At 38.3% G+C, this 18,205-nt stretch overlaps 2 protein-coding genes across 2 annotated transcripts in view; one reads left to right on the forward strand and one right to left on the reverse strand.

Annotated features, from left to right (window-relative positions):
• Positions 1-18,205, reverse strand: part of Glut4EF (Glucose transporter 4 enhancer factor) — a 91,526-nt gene that overhangs the window by 24,499 nt on the left and 48,822 nt on the right. The window lies entirely within an intron of this gene.
• On the forward strand, positions 1,556-6,996 carry LOC138402289 (uncharacterized). The gene is made up of 2 exons (XM_069498430.1): positions 1,556-2,081; positions 5,889-6,996. Exons 1-2 carry the CDS (start codon positions 1,556-1,558, stop codon positions 6,704-6,706), a joined length of 1,344 nt encoding a protein of 447 aa, XP_069354531.1. The 3' UTR covers positions 6,707-6,996.

The raw sequence follows: 18,205 nt of genomic DNA on the forward strand, positions 1-18,205 counted from the left end.
TACACTTCAATTTTTTGCTATGCATACTAGCTGTTTACTATGCAATTAAGCATCACTTTCTTTAACGGTGAACCAAACCATTGTGAGGAAACCTAAATGCCTGAGAGTTCTCCATAGTGTTCTCAAAGGTGTGTGAAATCTGTCAATGTGCACTCGGCCAGAGTGGTGGACAATGGCCAAACTCTTCCCGTTTTGAGAGGAGTCCCCTGCTCAGTAGTCAGCCGGCAATGAGTTGATCGTGTGATGATACTAACTGTTGCCTGTAATTATTATTTTTATATAGGTATGCTACACTTCCATTTTTTGCTATATTATAATATGTACTAGCTGTTTAATAAGCAATTTAGTATCACTTTCTTTAACCGTGAAGGAAAACATTGTGAGGAAACCTACATGCCTGAGAGTTCTCCATAGTGTTCTCAAAGGTGTGTGAAGTCTGTCAATCTGCACTTGGACAGAGTGGTGGACTATGGCCAAACTACATTTTGAGAGGTGAGCTGGCAATGAGTTGATCATTATGATGATACCAGCTGTTACCTGTTATTATTATTATTATACACGTAGGTATATACATTCAATCTTGATCTTGTAGGTACTTTCATGCCTTAAATCACATTACCGCCTTAGTTTGTTGAATTCATAGCAGAATTCATGGATACCTCGTTCCACGTCCTTGCACGCCAGATTTGTAAGTATACCGCCAAGTTTCAGAACTTCCTCGCTGTATATTCCTTTACCTGTATATTCAATGTACTCTGTGGCAGTCAGTTATTTAGGATGATTGCTTTTCATCTGTTTGCATTGATTTCCTAGCAAGAGTTTGACAATTAGTAGTACCTCGGTGATTTCAAGGTAAGGTAGGTAGGTAAGATTCCAAGCAAAATTCTTTTTTTTTATCTATTTTATGCACATAACCACTATTTTCACAAAGTTTTGTAACAAAAACTAAGATTCTTTAACCACAAAACATAAAGAAATTAGGTTAGAAATTATATTTGCAACAAAAATAATAGATCTGTTTTTTTAACTGGTTTTACGGCTCTGGGTTCTAGCACTTTTGATCAAACACTTAAGCCTACTTCACACGATAAAATGAACAAAACTTCAATTTTCGACACTTTTATTGTGATTCGACCTAAATAAATCAAGTAAAGTTATTATTTTTGTATTTCAAGTAACATCGTTCGATATTTTTCGCAAAAAAATAGTTTTAAGATTAAAGGGGAAAATCAAACACAAATTTAGTGCAGTTCTTGTTATCTTAAATAGCAACACTTACTATTCAATTCAAACGTCATTTTAGACGGCCATTTAGGATGTTTAAATTTAGTTGAAGCAAAAAAGCGAATGCAGTTTAGAAATAGAAATCCTAAAATTAAAGAATCTAAAATTTAGTTTAGGTTTAGGTTAGAGTACAACAGAATTAGCACCAATGTGAGGTTAACTTATTTTGTCGGATCAATTTTAGACTATTTATCACATCAATTGCGTAGTTTTTATAAAAAACAGTTAGTAATTAGTTCATAATAACGTTATTTAGCCTTGCTACAGCAAAATGAGCGAGGCAAAAATCAAAGATCTCGTCAAAAAGCGGGGATCAATAAAAGCAAAATTAACTCAATTTTCATCGTTTCTAACACTTCTACAAACCAGTGAATCATTGAGTGAAGTGCAATTTAAAGAGTTAGAGTATCGGTTTCGGAAAATTGAGCAACTTTATAGTGATTTCGACACATTACAAACAGAAATCGAAACGCTTACGGAGCCCCCAGAAACAGCCTATCAGGATCGCGAAGCGTTCGATGGCACATATTTTAGGCTTTTGTCAGAGGCCCAAGTGCTGCTCAGCCCACAACCAAACACACATGGGCGTCGGTCATCCATTTTAAGTGATGATAGCATACAAAGCAATGAGGAACGCAGACATGATTTTGTAAGGTTACCTAAGATAAACCTACCTCACTTTGATGGAGATTATCAGCACTGGCTCGAATTTAGAGACACCTATCTTTCTCTAATTCATAACAACAATTCCATAAGCGACATAAACAAGTTTCATTATCTCCGGGCAGCGCTTAAAGGTACTGCTGCTTTGACAATTCAATCATTAGAATTTAGTGCAAATAACTATAAGTTAGGGTGGCAATTGCTTACTGAGAGGTATGACAACGAGCGTCTTTTGGTTAATCAACACCTTCAAACGTTATTTGATTTAGAACATATACAAAAGGAATCAAGTCACTTATTGCGGAACATGGTCGATGTAACTAATAAGAACTTGCGAGCTCTTACGACACTAGGAATGCCCACTGACCACTGGGACATATTAATTATTTTTATTATGACTAAGAAATTAGATTCCACTACCAGTCGTGAGTGGGAAGAATATCGAAATGGCCTCGGAGGCACACCCAACTTACAACAATTTACAAAATTCATTACTAAGAGAGCTGATTTACTAGAAACACTACAGGATAACAATAAATACAAACATAAGTCAAACATTGCAACATTTTCAGACATAAATAAAAACAAAACACAAACTTCTTACACTGATCATCAAAAACCATACAAGTGCCCCTTTTGCTCTCAACTTCATTTCATATTCAGCTGTGAAACATTCAGAAAATTGGATGTTGAGTCTCGTACAAAAAAGGTCACTGAACTGAATTTGTGTAAAAATTGCTTAAGGCCAGGACACACATCGAAGACCTGTAGATTAACTCACTGTAAATACTGTAACCTGAAACACAACACGCTACTGCATGACAGCTCTAAGGAGCCTACAAGCTCAGCGATAGCGCTGTCCATAGACATTACCTCAATATCTTATCAGCCAAATGTATTACTATCCACAGCTGTGGTGCGAGTTCGGGATGCCAGAAATGAGCTACACACAGCACGGCTGTTGCTTGATAATGGAAGTACTGCCAATTTTGTTACAAAGCAGCTCAGTGATAGGCTCGGGATAGTAAAGAAGCCTGTCAGCTCTACAGTTAATGGTATCAACAATCAAACTTCTTTAATATCAGAGTCTTGTAAATTAGTAATTGAATCTTATTATGGTGGCTATACAGAAGCCATAAGCTGTTATATAATTGCAGAAATAACAAAATACTTACCCTCTTCTTACATAGATACAATGCATATTCCTATACCTAAAAACATTCAGTTAGCCGACCCGTCTTTCAATGAACCATCAGAAATTGATATTTTAGTAGGAGCTGAGGTCTTTTGGAGTGTCCTAGGTACAAACATAATCGACTTAGGGAAACATCAGCCAAAGCTTCGCGATTCAAAGTTAGGATGGCTCTTATCAGGCTGTCTTAGCCATAATAAGACATCTCAATCAGAGACTTCAAACAATTTTTGTCACTTTATTGGACAAAATGATGAGTCTTCACTTACACGTTTCTGGCAACTAGATTCTGTATTACCTCAGCATAGCATGTCTCTAGAGGAAAAGGCATGTGAGAAGATCTTTGAAGACACCACTCGGCGCGACAAAGATGGTCGATTCATAGTAACAATTCCCCTTAAAGAATCGCCCGAGGTGCTTGGAGATTCTTATAATCTTGCTAAGGTTCGCTTTCTTTCTTTAGAGCGGCGGCTGGATAGGGATGCAAACCTGAAACACTTATACACACAATTCATTCAAGAATACATCGATTTAGGTCATATGACTCTTAACCAAAGCATACATCAACATACATCTAACTTACCCAACGTCTATTTTCCTCATCATGGGGTACTTCGTGATTCTACAACCACGAGGTTACGAGTGGTCTTTGATGCCTCGGCTGCCACTTTAAACCAAAAATCATTTAATTCTATACAGATGGTAGGTCCCACCGTACAGGACGACATATTTTCAATCTTAATACGCTTTAGGCAACACAAAATAGTGGTTTCTGCTGACGTTGAAAAAATGTACCGTACTATTTACATAGAACCAAGTCAAAGGTCACTTCAACAAATAGTCTTTCGGTTTCATCGGCATGAGGCCCTACAAACTTACACTCTTAATACAGTGACATATGGCACAGCCTCAGCCCCTTATCTGGCTACAAAATGTTTAGTGTCTCTTGCGGATGAAACCGAGGACCTTGCAACTCAACGTGCCATCCAACATGATTTTTATGTGGATGACTTTTTGTCCGGAGGTGACTATACAGAATCGGTCATTACTCTTTGCAAAGGTGTAAGAGACACTTTAGCCTCTGCAAAAATGAACTTACGCAAATGGCAGTCTAACAGTCTTGAGGTCTTACACGCTATCACTGACATAAAGGATAACTCAGAAAAATCCCTTGATTTGAAGTTGAGTGACAGCTCACCTTCAAAAACATTAGGTCTTCATTGGAATTCAGTTTCAGACAATTTAAATTTCATCATTGACATAGACACAAAGAAAAAGCTAACAAAGCGCAATATCATTTCTATTATCAGTCAAATCTTCGATCCTTTAGGTCTTGTTGGTCCATGCGTACTATTAGCTAAACTTGTTATACAAGCGTTATGGATTTGCAAATGTGACTGGGATACTGAAGCACCTGCCGACATAAAAAAGGACTTCTTAGATATTGCAAACACCTTTCATATTTTAAATTCAATCACAATTCCTAGATGGGTGTCATGCAGCAACCCATCTCTTATTGAAATTCACGTATTTTCAGATGCATCCGAGCGCGCTTATGGCGGTTGTATTTATGTAAGAACGGTAGATGATAATGGGTCAGTGAATGTTAGACTGTTAACTTCTAAAAATAAGGTCGCGCCCATTAAGCCCAAAACTACAATACCGCGTTTAGAACTATCCGCAGCGTTGCTTGCCACAAGACTCTGGAAAAAGACAGTTAGTGCTCTTACAATCAATGTCCATCAACACTATTTCTGGTCTGACTCAACAATCGTATTGTCATGGTTATCAAGTTCATCTTCGCAAACAATTCAGTTCGTCAGAAATAGAGTTGGTGAGATACAAGAAAGCACTAGCGGCCATAAGTGGAACTACGTGCCTTCCAAGTCTAACCCCGCGGATCTTGTTTCTCGTGGGGTGAAGGCTGATTCCATCAGCACAGCCGCCCTGTGGTGGTCAGGGCCAGAGTTTTTGCATGAAGTGGACATCAAATTTCCGGAGATACACAAAAACTCAGACACTGTATTGTGCGCAGTCACACCACAAAATACAGAAGACGTTAGTGAAAACAGAGTTCTTCAACTCATACATAAGCATAGTAACTTCAACAAAATAATTCGAATCTTAGCTTACGTGAATAAATTCATACACAATTGTAAACACAAACCCAAAACGAATCATCTTACCCTCAACGAACTTGAAACATCTCGTAAACTCATTTTACATCATGCTCAAAAGGAAATGTTCCCTGAAGAATATTTATTGTTAAAGAATGATCAATCTTTGTCATCACACAGTAAACTTAAATCACTTTCACCATTTTTAGATTCTGACAATCTCATAAGAGTAGGTGGTCGTTTAAAAAATTCTTATTATACTTACGACGTCAAACATCCCATTCTTCTTTGCTCCAAACATCATCTCACGAAAATTTTATTTGTTTTACAACATAAAATTCTTATGCATGCCGGCCCTCAGCTTCTTTTATGCACGGTTAGACACAACTACTGGCCTATTAATGGAAGGAATCTAGCCAGAAAAACTGTACACTCTTGTGTTCGTTGTTTTAGATTCAAGGCGTCTTCAGTTCAGCCCATCATGGGAGATTTACCCAAAGAGCGAACGCAACTGGAACATCCTTTCATTAACACAGGTGTCGACTATGCCGGGCCGGTGCTTATACTCGACCGAAAGGGCAGGGGGGGTAGACTTACAAAATCTTACATTTGCGTATTCGTATGTTTCGCAGTAAAGGCAGTACATCTTGAACTCGTAACGGATCTTACAAAGGAGGCGTTCCTGGCTGCTCTGAATCGTTTCACATCGAGGCGAGGAAAACCTGCCACCATATTTTCCGATAACGGGACTACCTTCATTGGAGCGTGCAATGAGCTCGCTCAGTTTCTTAAAAATAGCTTAGAGTTCGTGCAATGTCAACTCATCGACCAAGGTATAAACTTCAAGCGTATCCCGGCGTATAGCCCTAACTTCGGCGGAATTTGGGAGGCGGCTGTCAAATCCGTGAAACACCACTTACGCAGAGTACTTTCCTTAACCCACTTCAACTATGAGGAAATGGCCACTTGCCTGGCGCAAATAGAGGCAATCTTAAATTCTCGTCCTCTTACCCCCCTATCATCCGATCCTTCCGACCTCTCTTACCTATCTCCAGCACACTTCCTCGTCGGACGACCTCTTCTATCAGCAGCTCATCCAAATTTGCTGGAAAGGAACATCAATCGACTCCAGAGATATCAGCGGGTGGAACAACTTCGCCAACATTTTTGGCAGAGGTACTCCTTGGAGTATGTCTCGTTGCTGCAGACGAAAACAAAATGGAGACAGTCAAATGGTCAACTCAAAGTTGGGTCTCTCGTCTTAGTAAGAGACCGCACTCAACCACCTCTTCTGTGGCTTATGGGTCGAGTTACAAAAATCTTCTACGGTGGAGACTCAGTTGGAAGAGTTGCCGTGCTACTCACCAAAAAGGGCACAATTACACGGGCCTACAACAACATCTGCCCTCTCCCTACGGACGACATCAGCCCGGGGGGGAGCATGTTGTGAACACAACAACTATGTAAACAAACAGATCATAGACAAGGCACTGGGTCTGTGGTCTACTCAAAAGACATTGACAGTGACAGTGATACGACATATAATGTGACAGCCTGACATTAGGCAGGAAACGGACTAACAAGCTTCAGATGAATTTTCAACACGTAACGTTAACGGACTTTTACATTACATCGATTTCAATACACAAGTTAATAAAGGAAAACTCAAGATTCCACAAACCCAATTGCGACAGCCAAGAAGAACGAAGGTTCGAAACTTACCAGCGCCTAACCAACAGCCCAAGGTACAAACAGATAGCCTTCTAAATAAAAAGTTGGAGATTGCAGTATTATAAAACACGATTAAGTAACTGATTGTCCATTGTTGTTAATATGTAATGTATGAATAAGTAAATACGGTACAACTACCTGCATATTATACTTAAAACTATAAATAATAAAAGAACGCATGCATTGAGTCCTACAGGTAAACATGCCCACTTTGTCCCGCGGGGAGTGATCAGTGAACCCTCGGCTCTTGTTTTTCTACCTATGACCACAGAGTAAGGATATGATATTACATACAGAGGTTCGACGGAGCCGTATAGACAGAGCAATCGTGGCGGGACGAAGGAGCGATCCGAACTGGCCTACATAGTTAGGGGCCTATGTTGAAGATTCGTCGTGGTCGTCATCAATGGCGTCGGACTACTGTGTCTCTCTTTATACTGTGCTATGACGCTGCAAGGTACAATAAACACATGAAGAGTACCGTAGCTGCGTAGAAAGAAACACCGCGCGTTCGTTTGCCTCATCTTGTTCTCAGAAATGAAGCGAGTTATACTTAGTAGGAAAGTAAAATTGCGTGTTTTATTCAGTCACTAGCTGAGCCGGCTCGGATTCGCCTGGATGTAATTTCTGAAAATCTTTCCTCACCTCCATGCAAATCTCAAGTTTCTTACGTTTTAATAGTACCAAAAAGATATTTAAAAGTTATACAGATAATCTACCGAGTATATACCTACCCTTCAAACGAAACGTCAATTTATAAGGGCGAAACAACTCGAAAATCGTGACAAAAGACTGCATAATAATATGAGTCAGTGGCTCTGGCATTAGTTTGGCGAGGTGCTGAGGAGTCGGTAATGATGAATCAGCTTAGCGGGGCAGCCGCCAATTGCCGTTGCCGTTGTAGAGACGCCTTGTTGGTCACCGACCTCAGCTGGTTCTGACTTGTTACAATTTCACTTTTTCTTCAAACGACGCACTCAGAATTGCTTCCAACATGCCCGCGATACTGATTCGCAATTAGATATGTACTTATCTATTTGCAGATTAAACTGGTTGTTGTTAAACTTAAATAATTTCAATCTGGTCCAATGCGAAATGATCAGTAATTTTGCAACTCTCGCGACGATGTTTGGCTGCTCTTCAAGCCATAAAACTACGCAATTTATTGGTGCGTTGTATTCGTGGAATCCGATGTTACAGATCTGCTGTCGCATAAAGTTTATTTGACTTGTAAAATGGAAAGTTTGTTGAACCCGTAGGACCACTCATTATCGCGTCTGATGAACCCGCAGAGCCATTGTTCCCGCCGGTAATATTCGCCGCCGCATAAAGGTAGCTACCTAAGTAGTCACTAAATATTGTTTTTGAATAGATTAATGACTATGGGCTTCATTATCATACATTATGAAATTCATTGGCTATAAATACACAGAAAAACATGAAAAGGTTAATAAATAAATAAGCGGTGAGGTTAAAAAAATAAAATAGATGAATGATACAAATCACAATGTCATTAAAAAGGTAGCAATGGACTGTTAGGTATTTACTCCGACCCGAAAGGCATCTTAATCGACTAGGAGAAAAGTAAAGTTCAAATGGTGTCATGGTAACCGTAACTCGTAATAATTATTGTTCTGTTCTCCACCGAAGTCGTAGGCGCAAAGTAAATTCCTGATTCGGAATCAGTTGAAGTGAGTAGCGAGTGATCCTTTGAGATGTAAAGTGTAAACATTTGAACTGTCAAGAACGGGCAGTGCCCCGGCACCGGTGTCAATGCCCTGTCGATGCCGGTTAAAAAAACGCATTGGCTCCACCTATCCGCCGACTGTTCCTCGAGACGTGCGTTTATGTTAAGAAAAATAGAGCTGCCAATCTAATTCTGCGCTTTGTTACAGTTCGCTGTGCCCTCCTCAGCAATACATTTTATTATGACGATTCTTTGTATGTAAATAGGTGCCAACTACATAACTATGTTTGTTGCTTTTACTGACGCGGACGTTTTCTTATAAGTAATGACCTACCTACTCATTCCACCACATTCTTTTGAAATATTATAACTCTAAATAAGTAGATGCCTGTCTTTCCAATAGGGATTTATTGTCGCATAATGCCTCTATTAAAGGTCAGGTTAAAATGTCGCTAAATAATAATTATTATCAACGGCAACAATGAGTACCTATTAATTATTTAATTACACCCAATGCCGTGTCGCACGCAAGCTAAACACTTCCTCTGCTCTTATTAATTGTGCAAACCACTATAAATAATTGCCTTGTGCGATCATAATGTCGACGAAGTCAATATAGCCGAAACAAAACAAGATTCTCTTTTTATCGTACTGTGGTCATTGCCTGCTAGGACGGTGTTTTTGACCGCACCAAGGTCGTGGGGATAGGGTGTGTGAACTTAACGCCCACACGCATCACGCCATGTGCTTAAATTTACATCGAACCTTACGCTTGGAGGAATTTCACTTCGAAGGATCATTTACCACGAAAACGATAATGTATCAAGCTACCGATATGCACAGGGTTATTAGAACGAGGGAGTCGTGTGGTGTGTCGGGCGATGACCTGAAGAGCGAGACAGAGCGACAATAAAACTGAAGTTCGCGCGTACCACCGCGACACCATCTTTCTACTGAAGCCGTAAACCAGAAAACTGAAATATAGAGCAGTTTTTTCCACCGTTTGGAAACAATTTATTTATTTTAATGGTAATATATCGGGTACGAGTAAAGTACGCGTTTATTTGAATATGTAAATTGTATAATCAAATAGGTAGCATTATTTAAATACCTAGTAGGTTGGTAGTTGGTTACTACCTATATCAGCGCGCGTCGCTCGAACACAAAGGACTTGGTTAGGCTAATGCAATCGCTGTATCTAGGTCGCTCGTATGGATGTAACCTATTTTCGCTATTGCACAACACGATCCCACAGTACTTGAATAAGCTAGGTATTACAGCTGCCGTTCCAGTTACTCATTCAATCAATAATTATCGAACAAGTCGATTTCTGTCATATGATTTCATGGTGCAACACCTATTTACAATGACATCGTAATTACACTTTATGATGTAATGAATAATACTACTAATAAGATAAAATATGCGTCTGTCTGATACCTTTTCATGTCCCACCCGTTTAAATTTGATCAAATTTGGTGTAAACTGTAGAGATAGCATGTATCCCAGAGACGGTCATAAGCTACTTTTATCCCAAAAAATCAAAGGGTTCCTACGAGATTCGTAAAGGTACATCCGTTTTACTGATTTTGATGAATTAAGGAGGTAGGCAAGTATTTACAGAGATATGTAGGTAGTTGTTCGGATGTCTAAACATAATAAAAATAAAACAAATTAGAAGATCTGTCTTAATTATTACAGATTAATTATTATTTTAGTATTCCAGTATTTTTATGCAGAGGCGCATCAAGTGTGTGCGACCTAGAAAGGTGACCTACATTGATAAAATATAATGTAGGTACCTATCGTTCGCTTTTTGCGTCCTGTTTTATTGGGTTATATATAATTTGAACTGAATATGCACTCAGTTAACCAGAACCAGAGAAACCAGTCCTTCAACTAGTTACTAAAATATGGAATCATCATCATACTTAACAACTTCGCAATTTTTTTAGGTTTTAAAACAATCGTAGGTATCATCACCAGTCTATCATAGAACAAAATATGACAGAAAATAATAATTTCAATTTTTGCGCTTATTTTACTAGTTTTGCAATTTTTGTATCATATTTCAGGTGTTTCAACCCACACAGAACAGATATGGACACATAATTAATATGGATATAATCAACTAAAGTGCGATTTGAATATTTATTCTCTTGTTCACTATTCATCAGGTAAATTAGCAGTTATGTAATAGTGATGACTGATTACATCACGTAATGGAAGGCAATTTAGTTTCAATAACAAAAGTACAGTTTAAATAACAAACTTTTATACATGAGCATTCGAGTGAAAATAAACTGTTTACTCGAATGCAATGTTGCAAACACATGTAACGTTCACGCATTACGTGGCAAATCAGACATCGTAGGCTTAACGTTTGTTCTGTTTTGCTTTATCTAGGAGGGGAAGAAAACAGTTAAGGTTTTCCCTTTGCTGCTAAAGTCATCTAATGTTTGAAGTAATATGTTAAATATATGGTTTACCAATAGCTTTATAATAACTAATAACACCGCTGCTACTGCAAATCGTTGAACAATGCGTAATAGTACGTTCCTAGCTACTACCCGTTATAAGGTACTTATTTACTTTGAGGAAATCGTTATTAACTTAGGATACTTATAAACTATCCAAGAACCAGAATGCTTGCTACCGCAAAATAAATTTGGCCAAAAATGCTTATAAAACTGTGTCAAATTGCAATTTTTCAGCTGTAATAGTTTTTCAACAAAATGGCTATGAGCTACTACAGATAACTAAACGGACTGAACGAAACTATAAGAGTTCTTTATAAAAATGTCGTAATCAGGCAACGGGTGCCCACCCCATACGCGCAAAACGTGGAGAGCGTTCTGCGAGTGCGCGTCCGCGCACGACCATTACGCGCTTGCCATTTACGTCTAACTGTTTGCAGAGCGGGGAGTAATCTGTGCGCTTCTAGTATCGCAATGTCTTCCGCGTTTTAAATATAGATCGCGAAGGCCGCGGCTCTATTAGTTATGTAGAAATACGCTAGCAATCCAAGCAAGCTACACCGAAATATCGTATACAACCTTGAAACTTAACTTCAGAGACAAAAACACAAATGTTAGTTTTTTTGCGAAAAGAACCGATTGTAATTTGTAACGGAGTGAGATGCGCATCAAGACGGGTGAAGTGACCGATTGAACGAAGGCAACCAGTAGCACAATGGCCACAGTTACATATTTTTTTGCAATCTTGACCTTGAAATAGACAAAAGAAATAGGTAGGCAACCGGCAATGTAAATGACACGAGCTTCAGGGTTTTGAGCTTCAGGGTTTTCAACTGTAAGCAATTTCATGTACATATTGTATTGGTCGTGTAGTAAGATAGCAAAAACTCGTATTGCCAAGGCCCGTAGAAGCCTATTCAAATTTCTGCTATATTTGTCTAGTCTGTCACGAGTATCTAGCGTGCGTGCAGCATCTTCGCTCACGTGAGCTTCGCTAGCGACAGCAGAGCACCCTTGCCTTCCACATACATACTCGTATTATGTCTTATAATTTGTTTATCTAAAACTTAGATAGGAATATTGTAGATAAAACACGATGTTCCCGTACTTTACAAATGATTTAATCACCTATTTAATTTGTTTCACGTATATTATTACGAAACTTTCAATATTTTTTTACCTAGATAGTAAATAAAATCTATTACTGAATTTCTTATAGGTCGGTATATAACATTAAAGTGAGTTACTTTCGTCACAGAATGTAATAAAATATGGTTTCGTAGAAGCAGCGAATTAATTATCTACGCTTGGCCCTGAATGGACGCGGAAGTCATTCGCGGTCTCTCCCGATAACAATTGGCTTATATTATCAGCTCACGGCGATAATACGGCATTCAACGTAACACGCGCATTGACGTCAACAGCTGGGATCTACGGATTGTTCTACAGAATATTCGAATAGTTTTGCCAGCTGTAGTCAGTTTTATTAAATTAAAACTTTTGAAATTACCTGTAATTATTTTGATTTCTACTACACATAAACATAAGAAAGAATTAGAAAGTATAGTACGCGATAGGTTGAAATGGCAATCGGGGAAGGAAGCCCCGCACACCCACACTACCCTAGCGCTAGCCCGGTGCGGGCGAGCGCGGGTGACGTGCGGGTGTGCGGGGCGTCTCCCCGCCTCACACCCCGACTGCCGTCTCAACCTGTCGCGTAGCTTGAAAGTATCTCGAACGTTAATAAATTATCTGTCTTCAGAGATCATTCCAAACGTCTAAAAAGTAAAAATGTTTGAAATATTTTACTATTTATCTGGATGCAAAATTGTTCTAAAATATTATCTAAATGTTAACCATTCGTCTTTTTGTCAAGTCCTTTATCATATTAACATATGTTTTAGGTTCCTCTTTGCAGCTGATGCTAGCTCAGAGTGCCCTAAAAACCTGTTGTAGATATTAGCAAAATTTATTCTAGGCTCTAAGATTAAGTGCATTCCTGAGGGGCTTTCCTACTGAATGAAACGTTAATATTACTTACCGCATTCATTTAGTAAGTTAACAGCTTTTTAACATACTTATTATAACTATAATATGTTATTAAGTATAATGTTATTTTTTTACATAACCGTGGTGATTAAATTACTTAAATTCATAGTTATTACTATTCGTTATTGTAAAAAATATATAATTTATAGCACTTGGGAGAAATGTAGCTCTGTTTATTCGTGAAATAATTTTTAGAATCGGATTATTAGTTCCAGAGATCATCCCTGCATACAAATTTTACTTTACCTCTGTATCTATTACCAAACCACATAATTTAACCTCTTTGTAATACTAAAGTTCTTATAGACTGGAATCTAGATAATGCCAACTTTATCCGTGTGGATTTATGTTTTTTAAAAATTCCGAGAGCATTCTTCTTCTTCACTTGCTTGGAGGTAAAAAGGTAACAAATAGACAGATTTACTGTCGCATTTAGGTAAGGTAGGTATCTTTACTTAGTCATTTTACTTTACGGTAAATAAAAGTGCAGTTGGTGACGACCTCGCTCTACAGTTTCCGTGTGCAAATCAGCGACTACGTAGACTGTATAATATAATCGCGTTATACAGTAGCCATTACTTTACTATATTTGACTAAGCAACTGAAACAGCTAGTATATACTATATAGCTAGTATAGTAGGTACTTATTGAATATCGTATGTCATAAAATAATTATTATCTTTTGAGGAACAAATCTATCTATCTTAATTTACTAATAATTCTTATTAAGTTAATTTAAGTAAATTTGATGTTATTAGAAGTCGCGATATTTAGCAACTATTTGTATATTGTGTGATGTGTACGTGCTACCGATGTTGACACGTGCCAACGTTCGTACCTACTTCGTGCTTTCTTTATAGCTGCAGGCGTCATTCTGCCTCGTGGTTTTCCTTATCGCCATTTAACTGATATGACATTTCCGTATAATGCCTCTGCAAGGTAAGGCTGTTTACGAGGATATTACGTACTTTAAAAGTTAAGGCTGTTTCTTAATTGCGAGTTTTGATTGAGTTCAATGCTTGTTGATAACCTCTTCTTAAACCAAAATTTTATAATACAACTAATTAAGTATTTTTAATTCTATATCTAGGATTGCCACGTCATTTTTCATTCACGAGGTGACCGGGGCTTAATATAAAGATGGTGGGTGAACCAATTCTGAAAATAACTGTGACGCCAGAGAAAAATTCGGCTGCATTGGGCAAATATTTGGCAAAGGTAGCAGCTATACTCCATGCCAGACCGAACCTGAGCCTGATAAAGAGTGCGACGATGTAGTAGCGTGAAGTTCCACTTCACCTTGTTCAGGATACTAAGCTTTTTGGGAGCTGTTTTGGCCTCTCGCACGATGTATGTTCCGAAATTTTGTCCACACCAAGAGCGCACTTTTCGGGACGGAAATATTTAAAAAATGTGTCTCTTGCGAGTTTTGTAGCTGTGTACGGTCTCCTTAAACTTTATAAAGTAAGGATAAATGAAGGCGGGTCATTATTATGCAACGAGGCGAACAAGCTTGGTGCGCGTGCGCTGATGCAACGTGCCTGCATGGCTATTGTTATGATAGCCGACGTCGACAGGCTGGGGGCGGTGCTACCGGCATCTACCTAGTACCTACTTGTATGTTATCAACATAGCATGCATAGTTTTGATATCTTCTATACAGACATAAAAAAAGCGAGTTAATAAAAATATGTTAAATAGGTCGTCTCAGGCGTGCTTTCGTGTTATTGTTTGACATTTGTTAAACATTATTGAAAATATTACAATACAACTTAGAGCTATACTTATCAAATTACTGTACAAATCATACCCACGTGGATTGGTGCCTAGAATACTGGCTGCATTTCCGCGTTGGACAGCCAGGCCTTCTGATCCTTTGCGCAAAAAATGAGCCAGTCCTTTCTAAACTAAACTTTAGATGGATCATGGGCATAAAAGTAAAGATTCCTTATTATATACTAGATTACGCTCGCGAATTCGTCCGCGTGGATTTAGGTTTTCAAAAATCCTGTATAGCCTGTGGCCTAGCCTATGTCCTTCCCCGGGATGTAAGCTAACTCTGTGCCAAATTTCATCAAAATCGCTTTAACTGTTGGGCCGTGAAACAGACACACTTTTGCATTTCTAATATTAGTATGGAATATGGATGGAAGTATGGATGTAGATTGTAGAATGTAATGTTTTCTAAATATTATTAGTAGTCAGTTAGGCGTACTTAGATATATGAAGGCTGCAGAGGGAGCCTGATTTCGAAATATTGACTGTACCTAGTGTAAGTATTGCAAAGCCAAGCGAGACTGTTTGTGTAGACTGTAAGCACGCCTACCTAATGGGTATGGTTTCAAATTTCAAGTATTTTACACAATTCCAGTAAGTAGTACGTGGGCGAAGTCACGGGCATCTCCATAAAACTGAACTGTCTAGAAAAGCGGACCAAGTTACGGTCTTCTGTTATTTGCTCAATAAACAATGATTACAGATATAGCATGAACATGCTATTGCTGGTTATTTACAAATTGTATTAAAGGTTCCGTGTACTTACTTCTAATCTTTCCATAGGTAGTAGCGAGTCCTTTTTTGCAACATTTTCATTACAGACTGTCCGCGTGGACTACATCAATTTCGAACCCCTATTTTACCCTTTTAGGGGTCAAAGTTTTAAAAACACTTTCTTAATAGCTGTCTGCATGCCAAATTTCAGCCCGATCTGTCCAGTGTTTTGATCTGTGCGTTAATAGATCAGTCAGTTTTTCCTTTTATCGCGTGGATTTAGGTTGTGAAAATCCCGTGGGAACTGTTTGATTTTCCGGGATAAAAAGTAGCCTATGTCACCCAGGTCTTTAACTATAACCATGCAAAAAATCACGTCAATCCGTTACTCCGTTGCGACGTGATTGAAGGACAAACCAGTAAACCAACAAATAAACATACTTTCGCATTTATAATATGGGTAGTGATAGTGATTAGTTATGATTTCTTTGCAATCTAGAACTTGCTGCGTATTTTTTGCAGCCTTGACAAAATGCATTTGATTGGCTCGCGTAAATAGAAGTGTAGATCCATTATTCTATGTAGTTCGTAGGAACAAATAATGCAAGTATAATGGCAGTGACTAATAACAGGCACGATATTTCGCCAGCAATTCATTCTCGGAAAGGATAATGAAGCAGCGAGGGAGGCGGCTCGCGTCACGACGATTTCGGAAACAAAGGCCACGGGTAATTTCTAAGTTACCCAATATAAAACCACTATCAGCTTTATTCTAAGTACTATATGATGCCTGCGAGTCCACGTGGATTTAAGGTTATAAAAATCCCTTTACTTTTTGATTTTCCGGGACAAAAAGCCTATACGTCCTTCCCCGGGATGCAAGCTTTCTTTGACGATTTCGTCAAAATCGACTAAACGGATATCGGGCCGTAAAAAGCTAGCAGACTTTGGTCTGCTAGCTTGCTAGCAGACAGAAAATGTTGTATTCATAATTAGTATTAAGTAGTATGGATTACTGAAGTGAGGTATGTTCTAATTCAACTTGTACTTTATAATTAATTACATTTAATTTTTTTATAGTAGGTAGAGTCCTCTACTATTATGCCTATTCTCAGTTACACCGTGTCTATTAGACTTGTTCGTTAAATAACTAAATTTAACAAATTGAGAGAGATTTATATTGATCAGACTTCCATGTGTTGGCATTTGACATTTCCTTAAAATTCAGAATATTTTCAGGAAATTTCCTGAATTTTTCGTAGTTGCATGCATTTTTAATAAAAAAATAATAATAATTTAACAAACAATTAAAAAAATTATATCCGCGTCCTTTTACAGTTACATTTCTATTCTGACAATGTCTGTTATATCTAACAATGCAATGAATATGATAAAAAAATACAATAAATGCACATGCCTAGATTGCATGCAGAAAGCTTACAAGGCCTTGCTTGGCTATAATAGCCGCGTCCTTACCCAAGGTCTGCCAGCTGGCGTCACTCCTACACTCGTTAACAAAAGATTTTGCATCTATTCATATAGATACGTACTTGTTAAAACAATTAATGTCGAAGGTAATTCTGAATTTATGCTAAGGTGACCATGGATATGCAAACAATAATTTATGGTTGGCAGGTTTGCATTGCTTATTACCTATACGGTATAGGATTTACACAATGTAGACTTACTACCACAGTTAAGCATACCTTGTTCAAATATAAAAGGAAGCTTTAGGTTTAGGTTTGACTGCGATATTTGAATAATAGCAAAGCTGCGTATCCAAGGATGACATCATAATTAAATCTCTATCCATACTGTACATGCGAAAGCGTGTTTGTTGCTTTCAATCACGCCGTAACCGATCGACGTGATTTGCATGGATATAGAGGACCTGGAGAGTGATAATATAAGCCTTGGCTTGGCATTTTATCCCGGATAATCAATGACATGTTTAGAGATCAAAGAGATTTCTAATAGTCCCATTGGAACCCATGCGGGCTTTATCTAGCCTATTCAGCAACCAAACAGTCAAGGCTGCTTCGAATAGTTGTAAATATTTTTGTTATGTAAATAAATAAATACAATCTTCCATAAATAATATTTTAGTGGTGAGATTGTATGGATAAGATGCGAGATTATCGTGACAATTTCGAGATGTTATGTTGTTAATCGGTGACTTTTTTTGAAGCAAAGCGAGGGCGGAGCGTCGTAAGTGGTGCACAGGAACTGGTTCCGTCCACATGTGTGGAGCGGACAGGGAGGTCGCCGACCCTGGGCCGGTAATCCATGCTGACAACGGGGAAAGATTATACTAATGCTGCACAATCGTCGTTCGTCATTTTGCAAATGACGCCGTCTTAAATTACGTACCTTTGCACATTGGCTGTAGTTGCACTGTAAGCTGATATTTATAAGATGCGTAGGTATTACATTAGATAGGTCTATTTATTATTCTAATTTATAGGTGATGTAATTATAATTATACAAGCGACATTGCCTTTGCTCAATATTTAAT

The sequence above is a fragment of the Maniola hyperantus genome, chromosome 4 (genome assembly GCF_902806685.2).
Source record: "Maniola hyperantus chromosome 4, iAphHyp1.2, whole genome shotgun sequence".
NCBI classification, from domain to species: domain Eukaryota; kingdom Metazoa; phylum Arthropoda; class Insecta; order Lepidoptera; family Nymphalidae; genus Maniola; species Maniola hyperantus.